Source organism: Aethalodelphis obliquidens, unplaced genomic scaffold (assembly GCF_003676395.1).
Source record: "Aethalodelphis obliquidens isolate GAN/ISIS:26980383/991018 unplaced genomic scaffold, ASM367639v1 scaffold21, whole genome shotgun sequence".
NCBI lineage: Eukaryota > Metazoa > Chordata > Mammalia > Artiodactyla > Delphinidae > Aethalodelphis > Aethalodelphis obliquidens.
In genome coordinates, this window is record NW_020837965.1 from 3,405,902 (window position 1) to 3,429,548 (window position 23,647).

Here is a 23,647-nt window from a genome sequence, read left to right on the forward strand (position 1 = left end):
GCATCTTCTTTAAAAAATAGAATAAACTCAGACATCCTCAGTGTTTACTCTGCCTATGTTAAACACATGTCTCCACTCATATCTAAAACTGGAGCTTATATCTTGAAGACTTCTTATACAAGTCTTTATAGTATCAGGTAACTCAAATCACATGCAAACTATGTTTTCAAAGGCTATTTCCAAAGTAATTATGGAAGCTTCTAGTACTGACTCCCTTTAAAGCAAAGAAACCATGTAACATAGTAAGCACAGTGCCAGGCTCAATAAATGCGTCTTCATTTTCCTTTTGCCGGTAAAGCAATTTCTAATCAGGGGAAAATTATGTTTAGCTTCAGTTATTATATCTCTAAATATTACCAAGTCAACTACTAACCAGCCTTACTTCCTGATAAGATACTACTTTATAGTCTTCCATAAATGAATGGACGAACGTGTTGATTTATATTAATTTAAACGAACTTGGCATTCTTTTGCACTAGTGGTACTATATCTAAATCCAATATTAGGACAACAGCTCCATCTCCTCAGCTGGAAGTACTCTGGGCTTATGCAAAGGAGGAGTTAGGTGTGCCTTAATTACTGCCGTTATAGCAGCTCCAAGAACTGTAAATAGTTGGCATGGCAGAAAATCTCAGATGCAATCACAATGACACTTTCAAAAGAGACAAGTAAACCTGGGCTAAGAAGAAGAATTCAAATTCCTTTCTTGCTCAACACTTAAAACCACAGCATCTTTCATACACCACATCCGTAACTTCTGAGAAGAAGAACAGACTATTTTTTTTTTTTTTTTTTTTGAAGAACAGACTATTAGTAGACATTCTCATCTCTCACTTTTGGAAACAGAGGCAACTCTAAGAATTATTTTGCAGCTGAGGAAACTAACCTAACACCCGAAGAGGTTATGTAATTCCAAGTGGAAGAACCAGGATTTGAACTCTCTGATTCTTCTGGTTTCAGACTGTTGTCTTAACCACTACTCATTGATCCACTTTGGCTTCTATATTAAGTAGAACTGACTAAAAGGAAATATTAGGAATAAAACGCCTAGGAATAAACCTACCTAAGGAGGCAGAAGACCTGTACTCCAAAAACTGTAAGACACTGATGAAAGAAACTGAAGATGACACAGACAGATGGAAAGATACACCATGTTCTTGGATTGGAAAAATCAATATTGTCAAAATGACTATACTACCCAAGGCAATCTACGGATTCAATGAAACCACTATCAAATTACCAAGGGCACTCTTTGCAGATCTAGAACAAAAAAAAATCTTAAAATTTGTATGGAGATACAAAAGACCCTGAATAGCCAAAGCAATCTTGAGAAAGGAAAATGGATCTGGAGGAATCAGGCTCTCTGACTTCAGACTATACTATAAAGCTACAGTAATCAAAACAGTATGGTACTGGCACAAAGACAGACTTACAGAACAATGAAACAGGACAGAAAGCCCAGAAATAAACCCATGCACATATGGTCAATTAATCTACAACAAAGGAGAAAAGATAAGCTCTTCAATAAGTGGTGCTGGGAAAACTGGACAGCTACATGTAAAAGAATGAAATTAGAACATTCTCTAATACCATACACAAAAATAAACTAAAATGGATTAAACACCTAAAATAAATGTAAAACCAGATACTATAAAACTCTTAGAGTAAAACATAGGCAGAACATTCTTTGACATAAATCACAGCAATATCTTTTTAGATCCACCGCTTAGACTAATGGAAATAAAAACAAAAATAAACAAATGGGACCTAAATAAACTTAAAAGCTTGTACACTTGAAACACTATGTATAACTGAACCACTCTGCTGTACACCTGAAACTAACACAACATTGTAAATCAACTATACTCCAATATAAAATAAAAATTAATTATCTGGCTCTGCTCTCAGGAAAAGATGTGGTGCCCAGAGACTTCCTTTCATCCTGCATTCTTCTTCCCAATTTCCACTGTAAGATTTGTCATTCCCCCATCTTCCAAAAGGGGGCATCCTACAAAATTTTGGTCAACCATTGCCAGTGTTTTTCAATAAGACTGCTATTGGCATTTGGGGCATAACAATTCTTTGTTGTTAAGGCTGTCCAGTGCCCTGTAGAACATTTAGAATCACTGGCCTCTCGGCAATAAATGCCAATAACATCTCTCCATAGCCCAGTCTGTGACAATCAAAAATGCCCCTAGACTTTTCCAAATGTGCCTTAGGAAGGCAGCACTGTTGCTGGTTGGTTGAGAACTCCTATTGGTCCTGTTATTTCTTTATAGGAACCATGGATTTCTTTTCTTTTGTATCCTTAAACCTGAGTTGGAGATGCATTAGCTATATGATTTGGGGCATGTTTTTATGTCCCTTAGATTCAATTACCACATTTACTCTAGAGGAAGATATAAACGTGGGGCAATTTGATATATTTAGAGTACAAAACCACACATAGGAAAACCTAATATAAAAATACAAGCTAACTGATTAACAGTATATTAAAAGTACCATATACTTATGGTTAAGTAGGGCCTTTATTCAGTAGGCCCTTTCTTTATATATGTTTGGATTCCTTTCTGGAATTTTACTTCTATTTCATTAACTGGACTGTTACAAATTATTATAGCTTACATATAATATATAACTGCATGTATAATTTATATATAAGATATATATAATTACTTGTATTTATAAACTACATATATAGCTTATATATAATAAAATTTACTCACCAGTTCCTCTACTCTTTGGAGTTTTTCACCTCAATTATTATTATTAATTGAGATATAATTCACATCCTTTAAAATTCATCCTTCTAAAATGTACAATTCAGTAGTTTTTATCTATTCTGGACATTTCATATAAATGGAATCATATAATATGTGACCTTTTGTACTGGCCTCTTTCACCTAACATAACGTTTTCAAGTTTCATTCATGTTGTAGCATGTATCAGTACTTCATTCCTTTTTATGGCCGAATAATATTCTTGTACAAATATACCACATTTTGTTTATTTATTCATGAGCTGATGAACATTTGGGTTGTTTTTGATTTTTGGCTATCATGGATAATGCTGCTATAAACATTCCTGTGCAAGTTGTCATGTGGACATACGTTTTCAATTCTGTTGGGTATATACCTAACAATAGAATTTCTGGGTCATATGGTAACTATATATTTAACTTTTTGAGGAACTGGAAACTGTTTTCCAAAATGGCTGGGTTATTTTACATTCCTGTCAGTAATATGGGAGTATTCCATTTTATTAGATCCTCACCAACAATGTTATTGTTTATCTTTTTAATTTTAGACATCCTAGTGGGTGTAAAGTGGGATTTTGTGGTTTTCATTTGCATTTTCTTAATGACTAATAGGTTGACCATCTTCTCTTCTGTGCTTTTTGGCCATTTGTGTATCTTCTTTGGAGAAGTGTCTATTCGAATTCTTTGCCCTTTTTTTTTTTTTTTTTTTGCGGTACGCGGGCCTGTCACTGCTGTGGCCTCTCCCGTTGCGGAGCACAGGCTCTGGACGTGCAGGCTCAGCGGCCATGGCTCATGGGCCCAGCCTCTCCGTGGCATGCGGGATCTTCCGGACCGGGGCACAAACCCGTGTCCCCTGCATCGGCAGGTGGACTCTCAACCACTGCGCCACCAGGGAAGCCCTCTTTGCCATTTTTATTTTATTTTATTTTCTTTCTTTTAATGATTGCTTTTATTTATCTATTTATTTATTTTTGGCCGTGTTGGGTCTTCGTTGCTGCACGTGGGCTTTCTCTAGTTGCAGTGTGTGGGGGCTACTCTTTGTTGTGGTGTGCGGGCTTCTCAATGCAGTGGCTTCTCTTGTTGCGGTGCACGGGCTCTAGGAGTGCTGGCTTCAGCAGATGTGGCTCACGGGCTCTAGAGCACAGGCTCAGTAGTTGTGCACACGGGCTTAGCTGCTCTGTGGCATGTGGGATCTTCCTGGCCCAGGGCTCGAACCCGTGTTCTCTGCATTGGCAGGCAGATTCTTAACCACTGCGCCACCAGGGAAGTCCTGTCCATTTTTAAATTGAGTTGTTTAATTTGAGTTGTAAAAGTTCTTTATATATTCTGGACACTAGACCCTTTTTAGATATATGGTTTGCAAAATTTCCTCCCACTCTGAGGGCTGTCTTTTCACTATCTTGCTGGAGTGTCCCTTAAAGAACAAAAGCTTTTAATTTTGATTCAGTCCAATTTATCTATTTTTTTCTTTGGTTGCTTGTTCTCTTGGGTGTCATAACTAAGAAACCACTGCCTAATCCACAATCATGAAAATTTTACATCTATATTTTCTTCTAAGAGTTTTATAAATTTAGGGACTTACTGGCAGTCCAGTGGTTAAGACTCTGCGCTTCCAGTTCAGGGGGGCACGGGTTTGATCCCTGGTCGGGGAACTAAGATCCCACATGCCGCGCAGCATGGCCAAAAAAAAAAAAAAAAAAATAAGAGTTTTATAAATTTAGCTCTTACATTTAGGCCTGTGATCCATTTTGAGTTATTTTTGTATATGGTGTGAGGTACGGATCCAACATCATTCCTTTGCATGTGGATATCCAGTTGTCTGAGAATCATTTTTTTAAAAGACTATTCTTTCCCCAATGAAATTGGGGAAATTGTCCTGAATACCAACTAACCATAAATAGAAAAGTTTACCTCTGGATTCTCAGTTCTATTTCACGGTTTATATATCTATACTTATGCCAGGATGACAATGTCTTGTCACTACAGCTTTGGGACATGTGAGTCCTTCAATTTTGTTTTTTTTCCGAGACGATTTGACTATTCTGGGTCTCTTGTTTTTCCATATGATTTTTAGGATTAGCTTGCCTATTTCTAAAAACAGGCAGCTGGGATTTTGATAGGTATGTTGTTGAATCTACATACTTGAGGAGTATCACTACCTTAACCATAGTAAGTCTTCCAACCCATGAGCACAGATATCCTGCCATTTATTTAGGTCTTCGTTCTGTTCATTTTTGTATATTTTTTTCCTTGGGTGGAATTACGTAAATATTCTCAAAATACTGAATTGAGCTGGGAAGATAGGGCAAAAGGAGGAAATGAATAAACACATTAAATATAAAATGATATGTTCCTAATTTGGAGTAAGAATAAATAATGTTTCTCTTTTTTTCTACTTCCATTTCTAATTTCCCCTAATGGGAATGGAATGTGTTTTTAAAGTAGTTGAAAGGTTACAAGTGTTGGCAAAAAATATGGAACAATACATTGCCAGTGAGAGACTGTAAACTGGTACTTTGCTAAAAATGGCAATATATGCTGAACCTAAAGATATGCCTACTCTATGACCCAGCAATTTCATTCCTAAGTACATATACCCAACAGAGTTATGTACCAAATGGCACGGGTAAGAATGTCACTCTTAATAACAGCCCAAATCAGGAAATAACCCAATTTCCGTCAGCAGAATGAAAAAACTGTGATATATGCAAACAATGGGATACTGGACAGCAATGAAAATGAATTATTGTTTCACCAAAATATGTGAATGAATCTCAAAGACATATGATGAATAAAATACACTAAATTCAAGAGTGATTGTGTGTACTGTATTGTAGGTAAGATTCCATTTACATGAAGTTCAAGAACAGGCAAAACTAATATATAGTGATAGAAGTCAAAATAATGGTTATCTTTGGCAAGGAGGAATGAATTGGGAAGAGGTACAAGATAACCTGGGATACTGAAAATGTTCTACAACATGATCTGGGTGGTGATTAGACAAGTGTGCATTATTCACTAAACTGTATGTTTAAGATTTCTGCACTTCACTGTATCCATGTCAATACTTCAAAAAAAAATAAAAATAAATTTTAATTATTTGGGAAATAAACTGGAAAGAAAACTGGAATGAGGCTAAATGTCTGATCTCTCATTTTATAATCTTAAGTATATCTAACTACTATTTAATAATCACCGTTTTACTTAAAAAACAAAACCAAAACAGAACCATCTAGACATTATAGGGGTGGGCTCAAGCATTTTCCTCTTAGCCTTTGTTGTTTAAGACAAATCTAAAAAAAACCCAAACTTTTTAGTGCTGGTGTTCCAGGAATTTGTAAGACAGGGGAAGTGTTATGAAAACAGCACTTTGGAGTTAAAGCCCTTGCCCTGAGGCAGGAAATGAAAGCATAAAGGGATTGGCCCTTCCTTTCTTTCCTTTAAAAAAAAAATCCTATGCGGACTTCCCTGGTGGCGCAGTGGTTAAGAATCTGCCTGCCAATACAGGAGACACGGGTTTGATCCCTGGTCCAGGGAGATCCCACATGCCATGGAGCACCTAAGCCTGTGCACCACAACTACTGAGCCTGCACTCTATAGAGTCTGTGAGCCACAATTACTGAGCCTGTGTGCCACAACTACTGAAGCCCAGGTGCCTAGAGCCAGTGCTCCACAAGAGAAGCCACCACAGTGAGAAGCCCGCGCACCACAACAAAGAGTAGCCCCCGCTCACCGCAACTAGAGAAAGCCCACGTGCAGCAACGAAGACTCAATGCAGCCAAAAATAAATACATAAGTAAAATTTTTAAAAAATCATATGAATGGGGCTTCCCTGGTGGCGCAGTGGTTGAGAGTCCGCCTGCCGATGCAGGGGACACGGGTTCGTGCCCCGGTCCGGGAAGATCCCACGTGCCGCGGAGCGGCTGGGCCTGTGAGCCATGGCCGCTGGGCCTGCGCATCCGGAGCCTGTGCTCTGCAACAGGAGAGGCCACAAAAGAGAGAGGCCCACGTACCGCAAAAAAAAAAAAAAAAAAAAAAAATCATATGAATGAACGCACAAATCAGACAATACTGGCCAAAAAATATTTATTTTTCATCTGTGCATCTACTTTCATTCCCATAAAGTTATTTTTTCCTAGGATGTTTTAGTATCAGTTTTTCTTATACATAATTTGTCGAGAGAGAGGCTGATAAAAGGTGGCACCAAGTATTACTAACACATCTGGTTCAGACTGCCTACTGTAAGACTGCCTTTTAGGAGAGCTATGGGACATTTGCATATCTTTAATAGGGGGAATTGCTGGGATTCCTGACTCCAATTAGTCAGGAAATCAGAGTTCCAAAAATAACTTTTACTTCTTCCAAGAAAGGGGAAGTGGGTTGGCAAGTGAACACTTAGATTTGACACCAACAGTAATAAGAATTATTTTGTAATCTCTGAAATTTTGGGGAGCCCAGTGGAAACCAACTGATTTTGAATCCCTATTGTAACAGCTACCTATTTTTATAAAAATAAATATGCACATCTATAAAACTCAACAGAACATGTAAATTTGTTCCGCATCTTATTACTTACTCCATATAAATGATGAACTCTTTCATCACATTCAATATTGTCAATTAAAACAAAAGTGCTCATACTTGAGAAAGATGACCAATTTATATTGGTAAGTCTATCAAGTAAGAGTTTTTAAAAAACCCTGCATGTACAGCAGTTGTGTATATGCTTCAGGATTTCTCAGAGAAACTTAAACATTAAAGAAGCTGAATTTAGGGGCTACTAACATTTTTTAAGCCTCAGGGCAGCCTAACTTTAAGATATAAAACTATTTTTTAAAAAACAGAAATCTTGTACATAAAAATAATTAAATAATAAAGATTTCGCAGGAGATACAAAAGTGGTATGATAGCCATTACACCAAAGGCAAAAATCTCACCAGGAAGACTACACAGAAAGGGGAGAATACATTACGTGCTGGGTAAGCACACACTAGACAAATCTATCCTGAGCACCCATCTATTATGTGCCAGACCCTGCTCTAGGCCCTGGGTAGACTGTATCGAATAAAAGACACAAAAACCCCTGCCTGCTACGAGCTTACATTCCAGTATGGGGGACAGACAACAAAAAAGATGAACGCCTCACTCAAGCACTCATTCTGCTCAAGCGCTGCCTCCATAAAGCGTCAAGACCCAAAAGCAAAGCACACCTGCATTTCCAAGGACCAAGTAAGCCAGTCTGGTTGGAGCTGAGCGAGCCACGCAGGGAAGAGTGGGACCAAAGGAGGTCAACAAAGGGCCAAATCGTAAATTTATTTATTTTACTTATTTATTTTTGGCTGCGCTGGGTCTTCGTAGCTGCACGGTCTTCCTCTAGTTGTGGCGAGCGGGGGCTACTCGTCCTTGTGGTGTGCTGGCTTCTCATTCTGGTGGCTTCTCTTATTGCAGAGCATGTGCTCTAGGCACATGGGCTTCAGTAGCTGTGGCATGTGGGCTCAGTACTTGTGGCTCACGGGCTCCAGGGCACGGGCTTAGTAGTTGTGGCACACAGGCCACAACTGTGGCTCCGCGGCCTGTGTGATCTTTCTGGACCAGGGCTCGAACCCGTGTCCCCTGCATTGGTAGGCGGATTCTTAACCACTGCGCCACCAGGGAAGTCCAGAGGGCCAAATCAGAAGGGCCTCATAGGTCTTCATGTTAAGACTCTGACTTTAAGAAGCAGGAGAAGCCCTCTGAGAGAGTTCTTAAACAAGACTGGCATGACCTCCTATGCTTCAACAGGATCACCGAGTGATACATTTAGAAGAGAGTCAAAGACAGAAGCAGAGAGAGCACTGGAGAGATGACTGTGGTTTGGACTAGGGTGACAGCAATAGGTATAAAAAGTGGAGGCAGGATATATTTTGAAGGTAGACTAAACTGTTACCAATGCTTAAAGCACATAGAAAATGCTAAATAAACATTTAATGAAAGAATGAATCTTGAAAGGTGGGAGAAACCAATGTGAACTAGAGTACTCAAGAAAGGTATCAGTCATAAAATTTTACTGGTACTCTGCATGGATAGCTCCTATTCCTAATTTTCAGCATTGTTCATTTATCTGAGTCCTTCTAAACCATTTTTCGCTTGACTGATCCCTCTAACTGGTTATTAAATCCAGGTGAAAGTAGACAGGAGTCTAAGTAAAATAAATAACAGTGGGGATTACAGTGAAGTAGAGAGGTTCAAGACATTAAGCAGGCATAATCCACAGGCTCTGGTGATTAAATATATGGAATAAAAAAGGAGAGAAAATATAATAATGATCTCTTCTTCGGACAACTTCATGAATAAAAGATGCCATTATCTGAAATAGGGAACACAAAAGAAAAAGCAGGTTTGAGGGGAAACAAATGGAAAAGGCTAAAAACTTTAGAGAAACAAAACAATTTTGGGAAACAAATATTTCTGGAGTCTAAAGGTCTAAAATTAAGTATATCAAGACTACTGCTTCCAGGGATTTCCCTGGTGGTCCAGTGGTTAAGAATCCGCTTTCTAATGCAGGGGATGCGGGTTTGATCCCTGGTTGGGAAACTAAGATCCCACATGCCAGGTTTCCCTGGTGGCGCAGTGGTTGAGAGTCCGCCTGTCGATGCAGGGGACACGGGTTCGAGCCCTGGTCCGGGAAGATCCCACATGCCGCGGAGCAAGTAAACCCGTGCGCCACAACTACTGAGACTGCACTCTACAGCCCATGAGCCACAACTACTGAGCGCGTGTGCCTAGAGCCCATGCTCCGTAACAAGAGAAGCCACTGTAATGAGAAGCCTGCGCACCGCAACGAAGAGTAAGCTGGTGCAAAATTAAAATTTGGTTCCTCCTTAGGTTAAAAGGACGAGCGTTTTTTCCCCTATTCGTCTGCTCTTGATAGTAAGATTATAAAAGACAGATCTTATGTTTTGTCAAAATAATCACTTACGTTCTATGTTGTCTTTATCAGATCTTTGATTATTTAAGTAAACCTAGTCCTCTCAATATTAAAAGAGCTAAGTTTTGCACAGTACTAAATATATAACCTTCAATAATTGCCTGAGAGGGCTTCCCTGGTGGCGCAGTGGTTGAGAGTCCGCCTGCCGACGCAGGGGACACGAGTTCGTGCCCCAGTCCGGGAAGATCCCACATGCCGTGGAGCGGCTGGGCCCGTGAGCCATGGCTGCTAAGCCTGCGCGTCCGGAGCCTGTGCTCCGCAGCAGGAGAGGCCACAACAGTGACAGGCCACAACAGTGACAGGCCAGCATACAGCAAAAAAAAAAAAAAAAAAATGCCTGTGAAATCTTTGTCACTTTGATTAAATGGATAACTGAGCATTGTTCCACAGTGACCTATGATCCTATTTGACGAAGTATTTTTAAAACTTTTGATATTTTTGACAAATTTCAAAAATAAAATTTTAAATAAAGCCTTTTTTGACTTAGAAGTAACTCTGAAATATTATTTCAAGGCCCCTGAAATATCTCAAAGATTGGTTCTCTCCTTATAAAAAGGAATATGTTAAGCTAACTAGGCTTATTTCATATATTAAATTACATGGGAAGCATTTCCAAATAAGTAATACTAAACCTTCTTTATTGTATGTCTGTATAGATATATGTTATAAATATTTCAGAAACTATGTGAAATTCCTAGAAATCTAGTATGTCCTGAAATAATGTTATCAGTCATAATTCTAGTTATCTTAAAATATTGTATGTCACAGAAATAACCCAATTTCCTTGTCAACTGCACTGTCATCAGATCTCTAACCATGCCAGGGTAAGAATTTATAGAATTCTAACTTAGAAATGGATGACTTCATAAAACTGTTAACAAAAGATCAAAACCATGAATTAATTCCATGGGACTAAATGAACTGATGAAGATGATTATAATTTTTATGACTTTTTGTTTTAAATATTGTCAGTTCTTTTATGCTTTGTCAGAGTCCCCATTTATGTTGGATTCACAAGCTGACAGACCTCTCACAATGTGGCTTCCTTATCTTTTGTTATTCGTAGGCACCATTAAACACTGTGTGGGAGGGGAAGTATCCTAGCAGAACTCATCAGCTTTTTGTTCTTGCCAAAATTATGGAGTAAATTCTAACAACCCTAGAATGAAACTGTCCTCCAAAACTGCTAAATAGGCAATTAATATCCTCATTTTCTTCCCTCCCATAAATGACTACTAGTCAAAACTCTTCTAATCCTGTGGTGTTATTTATGTGCCACTGCTAAAAGTAACGCGAATAAAATTATTATTTGTATATATGTATATTATTTGTATATATGTGTATATATATGCATGCAAAAGAAATCTGTAGACTATATGCCAAATAACTGACACTGGTTATTCCTGTTTATTTTCTGTGACATATATTTGGGTTTTTGAAAATGAGCATGTATTGCTTCTATAAACAAAACAAGAATGAATGAATAGGTAAATTCATTTAAACGTAGTATTAAAGGGTTAGGACTCGGCACTTTCACTGTCGTGGGCCCGGGTTCAATCCCTGGTTGGGGAACTAAGATCCTGCTAGCCGCACGGTGCGGCCAAAAAAAAAAAAAAGGAGTATTAAAAATCTGTTTTTGGATCCTTAACAGGCTGATCCCCGAATTGCATATTTTCATACAGCAAGAGGACTCAAACAAAATAAAACTATATAGAAAAAGAATTCCAAAATCAGAACTTAAATCAGAACATAAAAACACATCTTCATATTTGTACAGATAAACATAAACTCTATATCCATCAGTTTTACTTGTTGGTCTCTTACTTTCATTAATTAGAATCATATAACAAAGTTCCCAAATTAATTCATTTGTTCTTCTTGGCTGTTACTGATGATCTACTTTCTAGCAAATTGCCAAGGGTATAAACATCATGTATGGAACCAACTAAAAATTAATTAATGAATAGAAACTAAAATATAAAGTTAACTGAACTTAATATTGTAAAACTGTCAACATTTCAAGGGAACCAGACTTTAGAACCCAAAGTTGGGTCTTCACTGTCAAGCCCAATATGGAGGGAAAAAAGTTGATAGGCTTAGACAGAGTTTATTCACTCATTTACTTCTCCTGAAGCTGAAAAACATTAGAGGCAAATTTCAGTATCCAAAAAAAAGTGGGCTAATCAACTGAGGATACTGTGATGGCTTTTTTTTTTTTTTAAATATTTATTTTTATTTATTTATTTGGTTGCACCAGGTCTTAGTTGCAGCAGGCAGGCTCCTTAGTTATGGCTCACGGGCTCCTTAGTTACGGCTTGCCAGCTCCTTAGTTGTGGCATGTGAACTCAGCTGCGGCATGCATGTGGGATCTAGTTCCCTGACCAGGGATTGAACCCGGGCCCCCTGCATTGGGAATGCAGAGTCTTAACCACTGCGCCACCAGGGAAGTCCCCGTGACGGCTGATTTTATGTAACACCCTGACTAGGCTTCATGGGCCCCAGATATTTAGTCAAACATTACTCTGTATGTGTCTGTGGGGGTGTTTTGAATGAGAGTAATATTTAAATTGGCTGACTGCCCTATGTGGGTGAGCCACATCCAATCAGCTGAAAGCCGAAATAGTACAAAAAGGTCCCCCCAGGTAAGAAGGAATTCCTCCTGCCTGTTAAGGTGGGACATTTTTTTTTTTCCTCCTGCCTTCATACTTGAACTGAAGCGTCAGCTCCTCCTGGATCTTGAGACTGATGGTATCTGGACTAGATCATTTGGGTCTCCAGTTTGCCTGCTGTAGATCTTGAATCTTGTCAGTCTCTATAACTGCATGAGCTGATTCCTTATAACATCTTTCTCTCCCTCTTTCCCTCTACCTCCCTGTAAAAATACTACACAAGGAAAGCCCAGCAAATGCTTTATGATGATGATTTTAGCACTGATGCCTTAGAAAGCGTGGAACCCTCTCCAAGAGACAGCAATCTATTCATTTGACCAAGTTATTCCAGGTCCAATGGGACTTAGATGATACTTAACAGAAAATTTTCTTGATTAATGGCCATACTTTTACTTAGAAGTTAAGAACAATTTCTAACTGCTGTTAGAGCCACTTATCTTCTACTCTCTTTTCTACTTCTCTCTGCAAATGGCCACAATCCCCAGTACTATCATTTGAAGTATAAGCATAGAATTGGAAAGAATACTAACCCATGTAATTACTGTACTTCACTTAAATGGTTTTGGTTATAAAGAAGAGATAAGAACCACTCCCCACATCAAATATAAAAATGACTAAGTACTTCTTTTATCCTTTATCAACTGCAAAAACAAACAGCTCTCCAGGACCCGGGAACAGAGCACCCTGTCACTGACGGGGTGTTGTTCAGGAAAAACTGAATGGGAGACATTACTCAAAATCACATATAGCAGCAAATATCTTAGAATAAAAAATCTTGTAGCCATGCTCTCTATATATCCCCACAAGAGCAGGCAGGCTTCCTAAATAATTAAAAACTGAACAAGTAGGAGGCATAGCAGAAGTCCCTCCAGCCATAGTGTTGTGTTGTGGGGAAGAGACGGATTTGTAAATCCTAGAGCAAGGTTCTGCCTACCCGAGGCCACTGCTGGGTGGAGACCCTGGGGGAAGCCACTGTCACCATGTCTGACCAGGAGGCAAAACCTTCAACTGAGGACTTGGGGGATAAGAAGGAAGGAGAGAACACTAAACTCCAAGTCATCAGACAGGATAGCAGTGAGATTCACTTCAAGGTGAAAATGATGACGCATCACAAGAAACTCAAAGAATCATACTGTCAAAGACAGGGAGTTCCCATGAATTCACTCAGGTTTCTCTTTGAAGGTCAGAGAATTGCTGACACTCACACTCCAAAAGAACTGGGAATGGAGGAAGAAGATGTGATTGAAGTTTATCAGAAACAAATGGGGGCATTCAATGGTTTAGATTTTTTTATTCTTCTCCCTCAATCCTTTTTTTATTTTTAAAAATACTTCTGGGCACTTAAAAAAAAAAAAAAATAGTTCTGGGCTTCCCTGGTGGCGCAGTGGTTGAGAGTCCACCTGCCGATGCAGGGGACACGGGTTCGTGCCCCGGTCTGGGAGGATCCTGCGTGCCACAGAGCGGCTGGGCCCGTGAGCCACGGCCGCTGAGCCTGCGCGTCCGGAGCCTGTGCTCCACAATGGGAGAGACGACGACAGTGAGAGGCCCGCGTACCGCAAAAAAAAAAAAAAAAAAAAAAGTTCTTTTGTAATGTAGTGTTCAAAACAGAATTGAAAACTGGCACCGCATCTCTTTAAAACATCTGGTAATTTGAATTCTAGTGCCCATTATTCATTACTGTTTGTTTTCACTGTGCTGATTTTGGTGATCAAACCTCAGCCCCCTTCATATTGCCCTCTCCTTTTTAAAAATTACATGTGTGCAAAGAGAGGCCGCCTTTTCCAGGACTGTGCATTTGCACGCTTGTGATAAATAACAGCGACTAATGCGAGTGTTCATAATGACTTTCCAATTGGCCCTGAAGTTCTAGCATGTGATTGCTTCACTCCTGGACTGTGACTTTCAGTGGGAGATGGAAGTTTTTCAGAGAACTGAACTGTGGAAAAATGCCCTTTCCTTAACTTAAAGCTACTTTTAAAATCTGAGGGTCTGGACCAAAAGAACAGGAATATCAGGTTGGAGTCAAGATGACAGAGGTGGTGAGAATAATGACTAACTCCAAAGATGGCTTCACTGCAGAGAAAGCATTTTAAGATGAAAGAAAAACCTTGCTTGAGGGGCTTCCCTGCTGGTGCAGTGGTTAAGAATCCGCCTGCCAATGCAGGGGACATGAGTTCGAGCCCTCGTCAGAGAAGATCCCACATGCCGTGGAGCAACTAAGCCCGAGCACCACAACTACTGAGCCTACGCTCTAGAGCCTGCGAGCCACAACTACTGAGCCTGTGTGCCACAACTACTGAAGCCCGCCCGCCTAGAGCCCGTGCTCTGCAACAAGAGAAGCCACTGCAATGGGAAGCCCGCGCACCGCAAGGAAGAGTAGCCCCCGCTCGCCGCAACTAGAGAAAGCCCGTGCACAGCAACAAAGACCCAGTGCAGCCAAAAATAAACTAAATAAATAAAAAATTATAAAAAAAAAAAAGAAAACAAAAAAAAAACCTTGCTTGAAGATCCCAGAAAAGTTCTACTTTTCATTAGCAGTTAAAGTTATTCATGCAGAAGTGTATACAACAGAACACTGCTCTTTTTGGTACTTTTTGGCCTGGGATATGGGTTTTAAATGGACACTGTCTGTATCAGCTTCATTAAAATAAACAAAATATTTGTTTAAAAAAACTGAATAAGTAAAGGTAACAGTGGGGGGAAAAAACCTTTTCTACAAGTAGTAGCAAATATTTGGTACTTGTTAAAATTTTGATACTTTTTGCTTATTTTATGAATCTTACAAATGTATAGATACTGAAGTTGATTTTCATGCCAACAGAAATATATTGATAATTAACAAGGTTAAACCATGAAGGAACTTCTACTTCATGATATATATATTTTTCACATTTAGATGATACCGTAGTTTGTGAGTTGGGCAGAAGAGGGATTAATCCTTAACTAGGTCCTAAAGTTTTCTTCGTTAAAGAATCAGTCTCTTCTTCATTCATCTTTCTAAATCATCAGTAGTCACTCTCTTTGAACAGCTCTAAAGTGAGGGGGCAAAGCAGCAGACAACGCTCTCAACTCTCACCACAGCACTTTCTAGATCAATAAATTATGTACTTGTCACAAGTATCCAGTCAGGATGCATCATGAAGAGCAGCAACTCATGGCCTCCTGGAAGGAGCAAGAGAGACAAAAGAATGCCAGCAAACACACAAATCAACTGACCTTTATGGTCATCCTTAGTTCTTTAACTTCTACATGAACACCTGCAGAGATGTAGATGAAAATTAACATTATTATATCTAAAAATATCTTAAAATACCAAAAGGGACTGGAGAAGGAAGTAGTGGTGGAAGAGAGAATAGAGCACAGGATGTAAAAAAAACATCAATGAAGCTATTTTTAAAACCACACTATGCTGGAACTTGAATTTATCTATTCATGTTTTTCACATGACCTCAGACAAAGAAGAATAAAGTATCCTATTTAAAAATGTTACCTTGGGACTTCCCTGGTGGTGCAGTGGTTAAGAATCCACCTGCCGGGGCTTCCCTGGTGGTACAGTGGTTGAGAGTCCACCTGCCGATGCAGGGGATATGGGTTCGTGCCCTGGTCCGGGAAGATCCCACATGACGTGGAGCGGCTGGGCCCGTGAGCCATGGCCGCTGAGCCTGTGCGCCCGGAGCCTGTGCTCCACAACGGGAGAGGCCACAACAGTGAGAGGCCCGCGTACCGCAAAAAAAAAAAAAAAAAAAGAATCCACCTGCCAATGCAAGGGATACGGGTTTGAGCCCTGGTCCGGGAAGATCCCACATGCCGCAGAGCAACTAAGCCCGTGCGCCACAACTACTGAGCCTGTGCTCTAGAGCCTGCAAGCCACAACTACTGAGCCCACGTGACACAACTACTGAAGCCCGCACACCTAGAGCCCATGCTCTGCAACAAGAGAAGCCACCACAATGAGAAGACCGTCCACTGCAACAGAGTAGCCCCCGCTAGCCGCAACTAGAGAAAGCCTGTGCGCAGTAATGAAGACCCAATGCAGCCAAAAGTAAAAACAAATAAATTTATTAAATAAATAAAATAAAAATAAAAATGTTACCTAAAACAAAAGTAAAAGAAATATTAGCTGAAAGGCAGGGCAGACTGACTTTAATAACATTTAAGTCCCAATTAAATGGCACTAGACAATCTTCCCGTTAGGCTCTTAAGAGTTCCAGGGAACAGAGGAAAATAAATGTACCTTTCTGCTCCAGTGAACAGTCTTGTAAAAAGGATATTTATAAGGGACTTTCAGGAAGCAAGAGTTCAGTAACTTTGGAACACTGAAGCAAAATGAGTGGGAACTAGGTTCACCATCTTCTAGACACAGCCCCTGTTTTGCTAGACCGTCAACAAATATCAAAGTGCTCAGCTTGGGCAATTGTTAAGTTAATGATCATCAAACGAGACAGCCCGCCCCTCCCTACCCTAGGGATACTGTTCTAAAGCAGCCCTTTGGTTCTTTATCTCCCTACAAGAATGCATACAAGTATTTGAATCTACTCTCCCATTATTACTACTGCTATTTCTCTCCTCAACAGCTAGAGCAGCTCCTTAACACCAAGCACTGCACAGTGAATTCCTGTCACAAGCACTTGTTTATCACCCTGTCCCTAGTAGTAGTTTAATCCTTTAATTAGTTTTAATGCCCCAAACTAGGATTTCCTGAGGACTGCCACAGGATGTGCAACAAGCAGCAGGGGCCAAGGCTTTAAGTTGTTGATTCAATATCATCAAGAATTTTAAAAATGGTTGCTAATGCAGAGCCAGAAACAGGGCCCTAAACAAAAGGAAGAAAAGAGGCCAAGTGCCTCTGAAAAATTAAGGAACTGAGTTTTAAAGGGTGCCAGCTCACAATTAGGACAGAAAGGCTTAATTTGTCCAGACTGTCCTACTGTCCTCCTTTGGTACTGGAACATATTACAAGCTACTTTTAGACAGAAAGGAAGGGATGAGGAAATATGCGTACTGTGGTCAAGCACCCAAGGACAGATGAAGAGGGTTAGCAAATACAGCAATCACTGGTGAAAGCGAGGCTTGGAATTAAACTAGTTTCAGAGGTAGAAGGCAAGGCAATAAGTAAGAATTTCACAAAACTGATTAGTATTGAACATTTAAAAAAAGAGTATATAGTGAGCAAGGCCTTTTGTAGGTTACGTACAAAATTTGAGAATCTGAATTAATAGGCTATAAAAAATACAAGTAGCATTAAAAAAAAATAAAACAAAGTAATTCCAACCATCCTTAAGAGACCTGAACATAGGTCTCTGAATCCTTAGTTGTCTCTTTTCCCTCTCCTAATTTGTTCTAACTTCACCTATGCCACTGATTCATTCAGCAAGGACCACCAGCTCTTTAGAAGGAAGCATCAATGCATTTAGATTTCCAAAAACAATGAAAATTGGCAACTTAACATCACCACCAAACTCCTGTTCCACAAGCCAATATTTCCCTTATTTTTCTTTTAAAAGAAACAGATCAAATATCTTGTCTTCCAATTTCCTTTCTTTTCCCCAATTACCACCAATCAGTAGAGTGGCTTTTGGTTCTCATTGATGTAAACGAGCTCAAGAAAAAAAGAGAGAGAATCCTCAAATCTCTTAAAAGTTAGTTTGCATTATTAATTGAGATTTTATTTAAAATGCATAGTCTAAGGCCTTTGTCCACCAAGACTCATGGTCTGGTGAAACAGACTCGAATCCTCATTTTTAACAAGCTCTATAACTGTGGTGTTCAACCCTGGCTGCACATTAGAATCATCTGGGGTGCTTTTAAATAACATCCTGCAGGAGCCTCACTCCCAGATAGTCATGGGTCTGCAAAGGGGCGTGACACTGGCATTATTACTAATTTTTAAGCTTTCCTGTGTGTGACCAAGGTTAGGAACCACCATACTAAAAGTAACTTTGACGCAGGTGGTCCATGGACAAAGTTTGAGAACAGGGGCTTAAAAGAGTACACCTTAATGAGATCCTTCTGAAACTCATTCCACGTAAATACGTCAACGTAGATAGCAGGCAGATACAAGTATTTAGATAATTTATTTTTTCTAAACCACAGGTGACAATTAAAAAAAAAAATCAGGGCTTCCCTGGTGGCGCAGTGGTTGAGAGTCCGCCTGCCGATGCAGGGGACACGGCTTCGTGCCCCGGTCCGGGAAGATCCCACATGCTGCGGAGCAGCTGAGCCCGTGAGCCGTGGCCACTGGGCCTGCGCGTCCGGAGTCTGTGCTCCACAACGGGAGAGGCCACAGCAGTGAGAGGCCCGCGTACCGCAAAAAAAAAAATCAAATGCTCTTCAAAAAGCTCTCAAATCTTAAGGAAAGCCTTAAGGAGGATATCTGTTCTTAACTGAGAAGAGTCCATCTATCTTGTCACTTATTTATACATATTAAGTATTCCTGTGGCAATAAACTGCAATAAAGTTGATGAAAATCTAGGATCAAGTCTCCTAGATAAAGCCCTCAAAAATAATTCTGGGGGGGCTTTCCCTGGTGGCGCAGTGGTTGAGAGTCCGCCTGCCGATGCAGGGGACACGGGTTCGTGCCGCGGTCTGGGAAGATCCCACATGCTGCAGAGCGGTTGGGTCTGTGAGCCATGGCCGCTGAGCCTGCGTGTCCAGAGCCTGTGCTCTGCAACGGGAGAGGCCACAACAGTGAGAGGCCTGCATAATGCAAAAAATAATAATAATAATAATAATTCTGGGGGAGGGACTTCCCTGGCGGTCCAGAGGTTAAGACTCTGTGCTTCCACCGCAGGGGTCACAGGTTTGATCCCTGGTCAGGGAACTAAGACCCCACATGCTGCACAGTGCAGCCAAAATTAAATAAAAGAAAAGACAAATAAAAAAATAATTTTTGGGGAAAAAAAGCAATTCCAACTGTGTTAATATTGAGAAAGGGACTTCCCTGGTGGCACAATGGTTAAGACTCTGTGCTCCCAATGCCTGGAGCCTGGGTTCGATCCCTGGTCAGGGAACTAGATCCCACATGCATGCCACAACTAAGGAGCCCATGAGCTGCAACTAAGGAGCCCGTCTGCTGCAACTAAGACCCGGCACAACTAAATAAATAAATAAAATAAATATTAAAAAAGAAAAGATTGAGAAAGTTATTCCTCTTCAACAAACAAAACAGAGACTGGGCTATAAAGCTGACAAATTATAAGTGATGAGAAGAAATGGTCATTCATCTCACCCAAACAGTAAATGAACAAATCAAATCATGGAAAAAAATCTTTAAAATTAATTTTATTATGAAATAAAACTAAGGTAGTTCACCCACTTCAATCTTAAAAAAATAATAATAATGTGATTCACAGTAGTTTAATTAAGAGTTTAGTTCCCTTATATCATCTTACCACATCTTCTCCAATATGAGGGGCATCGACTTTGGGGCTCCCTTCCTGTCCAAGGGGAACATCCTCAAACTCCTTATTTATGTTGTGCATTAATAACAACATTCTACTAAATGAACAAGTCTACATTTGCTCAAAGGTTAGCTTCCAGCCTGCTGCCTGTGGGCATCTTAACAGCCAGCTTAAAACAAACTCTGAAACAAGATGCAAAAGGAGAGACCACTCTTGTGGCAAGAAATTTTTATTAGCACTTGGATTTGAAAGAAATAAATGGGAGTGGAAGAAGTAATAGACAGACCGTGCTACAAAAGCTCTTGAGTATTCAGGATAGATTTCTGAAGCAGAGAGGGAGGTTAAAGGGGTTACTGATCCATGGAGAGGAAAGAGGTAGGCTTTCATTTGTAGGGGCAATTACTCACAACTAAACTTAGCTGTTTTTTTGAAAATTCGCAGACAAGAAATCAGAAAATTAAAAATAAATTATGAAGTGGATGGAGTTCAGGAAAGCCACATTCTACTTGAAGACAAAATATTGAGAAAACTTATCTTGTGTGTGAGCTCAATTTTCTCTACCTGTAAAGTGGTTATACTGCTTGCTGATTTCAGAAGGCTTTAGCCATTCGTTAAAAAGCCCTTTTTGCTAGGTAATAAAGAGGTTGCTTTACAGAAAGAAAATCTTTTTCTTTGATTGCTGGTAATTTACTAAAGTGATATATATTCCATAGGAAAAATCCATTTAGATAGAAAAATTAGTAAGAAACATAAAATCAATAAGATCTGAATTTGCTTCAAATAATTAGCTGGATTTAAGGAAGTTTAAGGGGGTCTTTTGGGGGTGGGGGTGAGGGAGGAGGAGAAGGAAGGAGGGAAAACAAGAAAAGGGGAAGCTGAACCAAAGAAGAATTTATTTGTGGCTCTGAAACCAGTCCTTTCTGGAATCTTACCCCTACCACTAGACTATACGCATTTTCAAAGGCAAGGATCATGTATTGTTCAACTCTGTACCCCTCAACAGCATACCCACCACAGGATACAGAGTGAGTGCTTGAGAAATGTTTGATAAATGAAGAATTAAATATTTCTCAACAGTGCTCTAGGCTGTAAGTTACAAGAAAGGAGGGATCTAATCTACTCTCCAGCATTAGATATACTGCTAAACTGTACTGTGGCTAAGAATTAAACTGTGTTCTCTAGAAAACTTGATTTTTACTTAGATGAATCTCTAATAGTGAAATAAACAAATTACATAAAAGCAGATACATAATAATAAAGAAAAAAGCGGAACCCAAATATTCCTAGGCTCAGAAAGCATAGGGATTGGAAAGAAGGGTACCCAGGCTCAACCAAATGAAAAGCCCGCCTGCCAAAGGTAACGAGCGGATGTCAGCACCCCCTCTCCAGAAGCAGGAAATTCTCTTTATGACCACTCCCACCGCCACCCTCTCTCAAGACTGTTTTCTTTAAGGGTTCTGCCCCCTCAGCATAGGGATCCTGGAATGCTTTAAAAAAAAAAAAAAAGCTTTTAAAAAAAGGATGGGCAGAGAATCTGAATAGAAATTTACAAAAAAAAGCTTCTCAGTTCTAATTAGCTTTTGACAGTTCTTGGGATTCTCAAGGTGATCATTTAACACCTCATTAACAAGTCTATTATAGGAATTAATTCAAATGAGCCAAACCGAATTTTAATTAAACCTCTATCTGCCCAAGGTATTCTTTTTCTTCCTCCTATGCCAACAGCCACCTGAATGAGCTCTCAGTTCCCTTCAATACTAAGAAGTACAAAAAGTGCAGTTTTCTACAAAGAAAGTTATTTCTGTCATCATATTAAAATTTATCTAGTAAAATGTACCTATCTAGTTTATTTTGTTCCACAATTTGGCCATTCTGGCTTAACATTCAAGTATACAAGCAACGTACTTTAAGAACCCATCCATTTTCTAATATTTCTCGATCATGTGTGTGTTCATTCATTCACCAAATTTATCAAAAGGCTACTAGATTTCAGACACTAAGCTAGGTGCTGTGCTTGTTATTAACTACATCTTTGGACAGAAATAAAATACATCAAAACACAACTCTGGAAAATGGAAAAGCACAATTTTAGTTCCTTTGGTCAGACATTTTGCCTTGATTCAGAAATAGATCTTACAGCTAAATCTCTATTACTGGACGTGGATTAGTGACGTGTGAAGTAAAATCTAGAATTTCAAATGTCTTGTGTAATTTGTCAGAATTTCCTAGGTCTCATTTTCTTCTACTCACCAGCCTGTTCTAACTCAGTATGTCTACTCAAGGTACAAACACAATTCCTAACCACTGTTATCTTAGGTAAGACAGCTCTTAGGTGGTTCCTAGGCAAGACGGCTCTCAGTATCTACCCATCACTGTAGTCACATGGCCCTCTCTTCTTTGAGAAAAGGATAGGAATTGGAGGGGAAATGTGGAAAAGATTGGGAGAAAGAAGAAAGGAGTGCTTACAAAGTAGGGTAGGGAAAGGATCTCAATGCCCCTGCATGCTGCAGCTTTTCTGAAGGCTCTACACTCTCATCACCAAAGAATAACAAGTCTTCCCACAAAAAAGATGAAAACATTTATCAATAATCAACCACAGACTATTTGTGTGTATGTTTAAGGCTTACTTTCAAACTTATCTTAGACAGGATTTACTTTCATGTAAGTTATTAATGTACTCTGGAGTCTAAAACAAAAAAAGTTTTAAATATAAAAGTAACATATTCAATCTGGTAAAATAAAATTCTAATAGTACAGAAAATTATTAAAAAAAAAAAAAAAGAAGTTTCCCTCCTCCACCCAGCCACCTCCATTCCCACTCTCAGCAAGAAGTTCCAGGCTCTGTTTCTGGCTCTCTTCGTGGCTAGTACCAAAATGCTGAATAATAAACTTACACCTCTGCTGCCTCTTCCGTCAACCCTGGATGGTGCTTAGATAAGGCATCTGTACTCCTACTTTCCATGTTTCCTCCACTAATCACCACCACTTTTTGTAATACTACTATTTTAAAATTCTTCTAGTGGCTAGTTATCTTTATAAATTTAAAGACTATTTCTTTCTTTTTTCTTTTTTTTGGCTGTGCTGCGTGGCTTGCAGAATCTTAGTTCCCCAACCAGGGACTGAACCCAGGTCACAGAAGTGAAAGCACCGAGTCCTAACCACTGGACTGCCAAGGAGTTCCCTAAAGACTGTTTCGTAATTTCAAAATGTGTTGTTTATAAACTTAAGACGGTATCTACTGACTCTGAAGAGAAAAAATAAAGTATGAATACTAATAAGATACACAGGACTCAAACTTAATTCATTCAGGACAAAACCAAAAATTATTAGACATGCTGAATGTGGCAATAATAAACTTCATATACTCATTGGAATTATGCTATTATTAGCCAATTAGCGACATGTTAAAGAGAAAAAAATCAAAATTCAGTAACATAAAATACTTGAGATATACAGTCAAAATTACAATGAAGGGGGGGCAATAGAGGGGTGAGGGGTGGGAGGCACAAACTATTGGGTGTAAGATAGGCTGAAGAATGTAGGGTACAACACAGGGAATATAGCCAACATTTAGTAATAACTGTAAATGGAAAGTAACCTTTAAAAATTGTTTAAAAAGTTAAAGATTTTTTAAATAAAAAAAATCTTATTTACATTTAAAAAATTGCATGAAAAGGCTTAGAGAATTGCAATGAAAAGGCTTAGAGATTTCATTATATGTTCAGTATTTTAGGACTGGGACAACAATTGTAACATCTATCATGTAAGTCTATTGATTGACTTACACACTTTGAAGAAAACATTGTGTTCAAACATTAAGCACTGGCTCTGTGAGACAAAATTATAAATGAGA

The 23,647-nt window shown here is 39.3% G+C and overlaps 2 protein-coding genes across 5 annotated transcripts in view; one reads left to right on the forward strand and one right to left on the reverse strand.

Moving 5' to 3' along the window:
- SPTLC2 (serine palmitoyltransferase long chain base subunit 2) overlaps positions 1 to 23,647 on the reverse strand; it is a 111,556-nt gene that overhangs the window by 25,408 nt on the left and 62,501 nt on the right. Inside the window, exon 10 of one of the 4 annotated variants that reach the window (XM_027120174.1) lies at positions 15,611 to 15,651. The exons of the other annotated variants lie outside the window; for them this stretch is intronic. Coding sequence (XP_026975975.1) covers positions 15,611 to 15,651 — 41 coding nt within the window. The remainder of the gene's footprint in view (positions 1 to 15,610; positions 15,652 to 23,647) is intronic. 4 annotated transcript variants of the gene reach the window in all.
- On the forward strand, positions 12,417 to 13,727 carry LOC113627520 (small ubiquitin-related modifier 1-like). The gene has a single exon (XM_027120176.1). The coding sequence runs from the start codon at positions 13,375 to 13,377 to the stop codon at positions 13,717 to 13,719; it is 345 nt and encodes a 114-aa protein (XP_026975977.1). The 5' UTR covers positions 12,417 to 13,374; the 3' UTR covers positions 13,720 to 13,727.

Excerpts from the sequence above, each read along its gene's own strand:
- LOC113627520 (XM_027120176.1), top strand. The coding sequence starts at position 13,375 with ATGTCTGACCAGGAGGCAAAACCTTCAACTGAGGACTTGGGGGATAAG.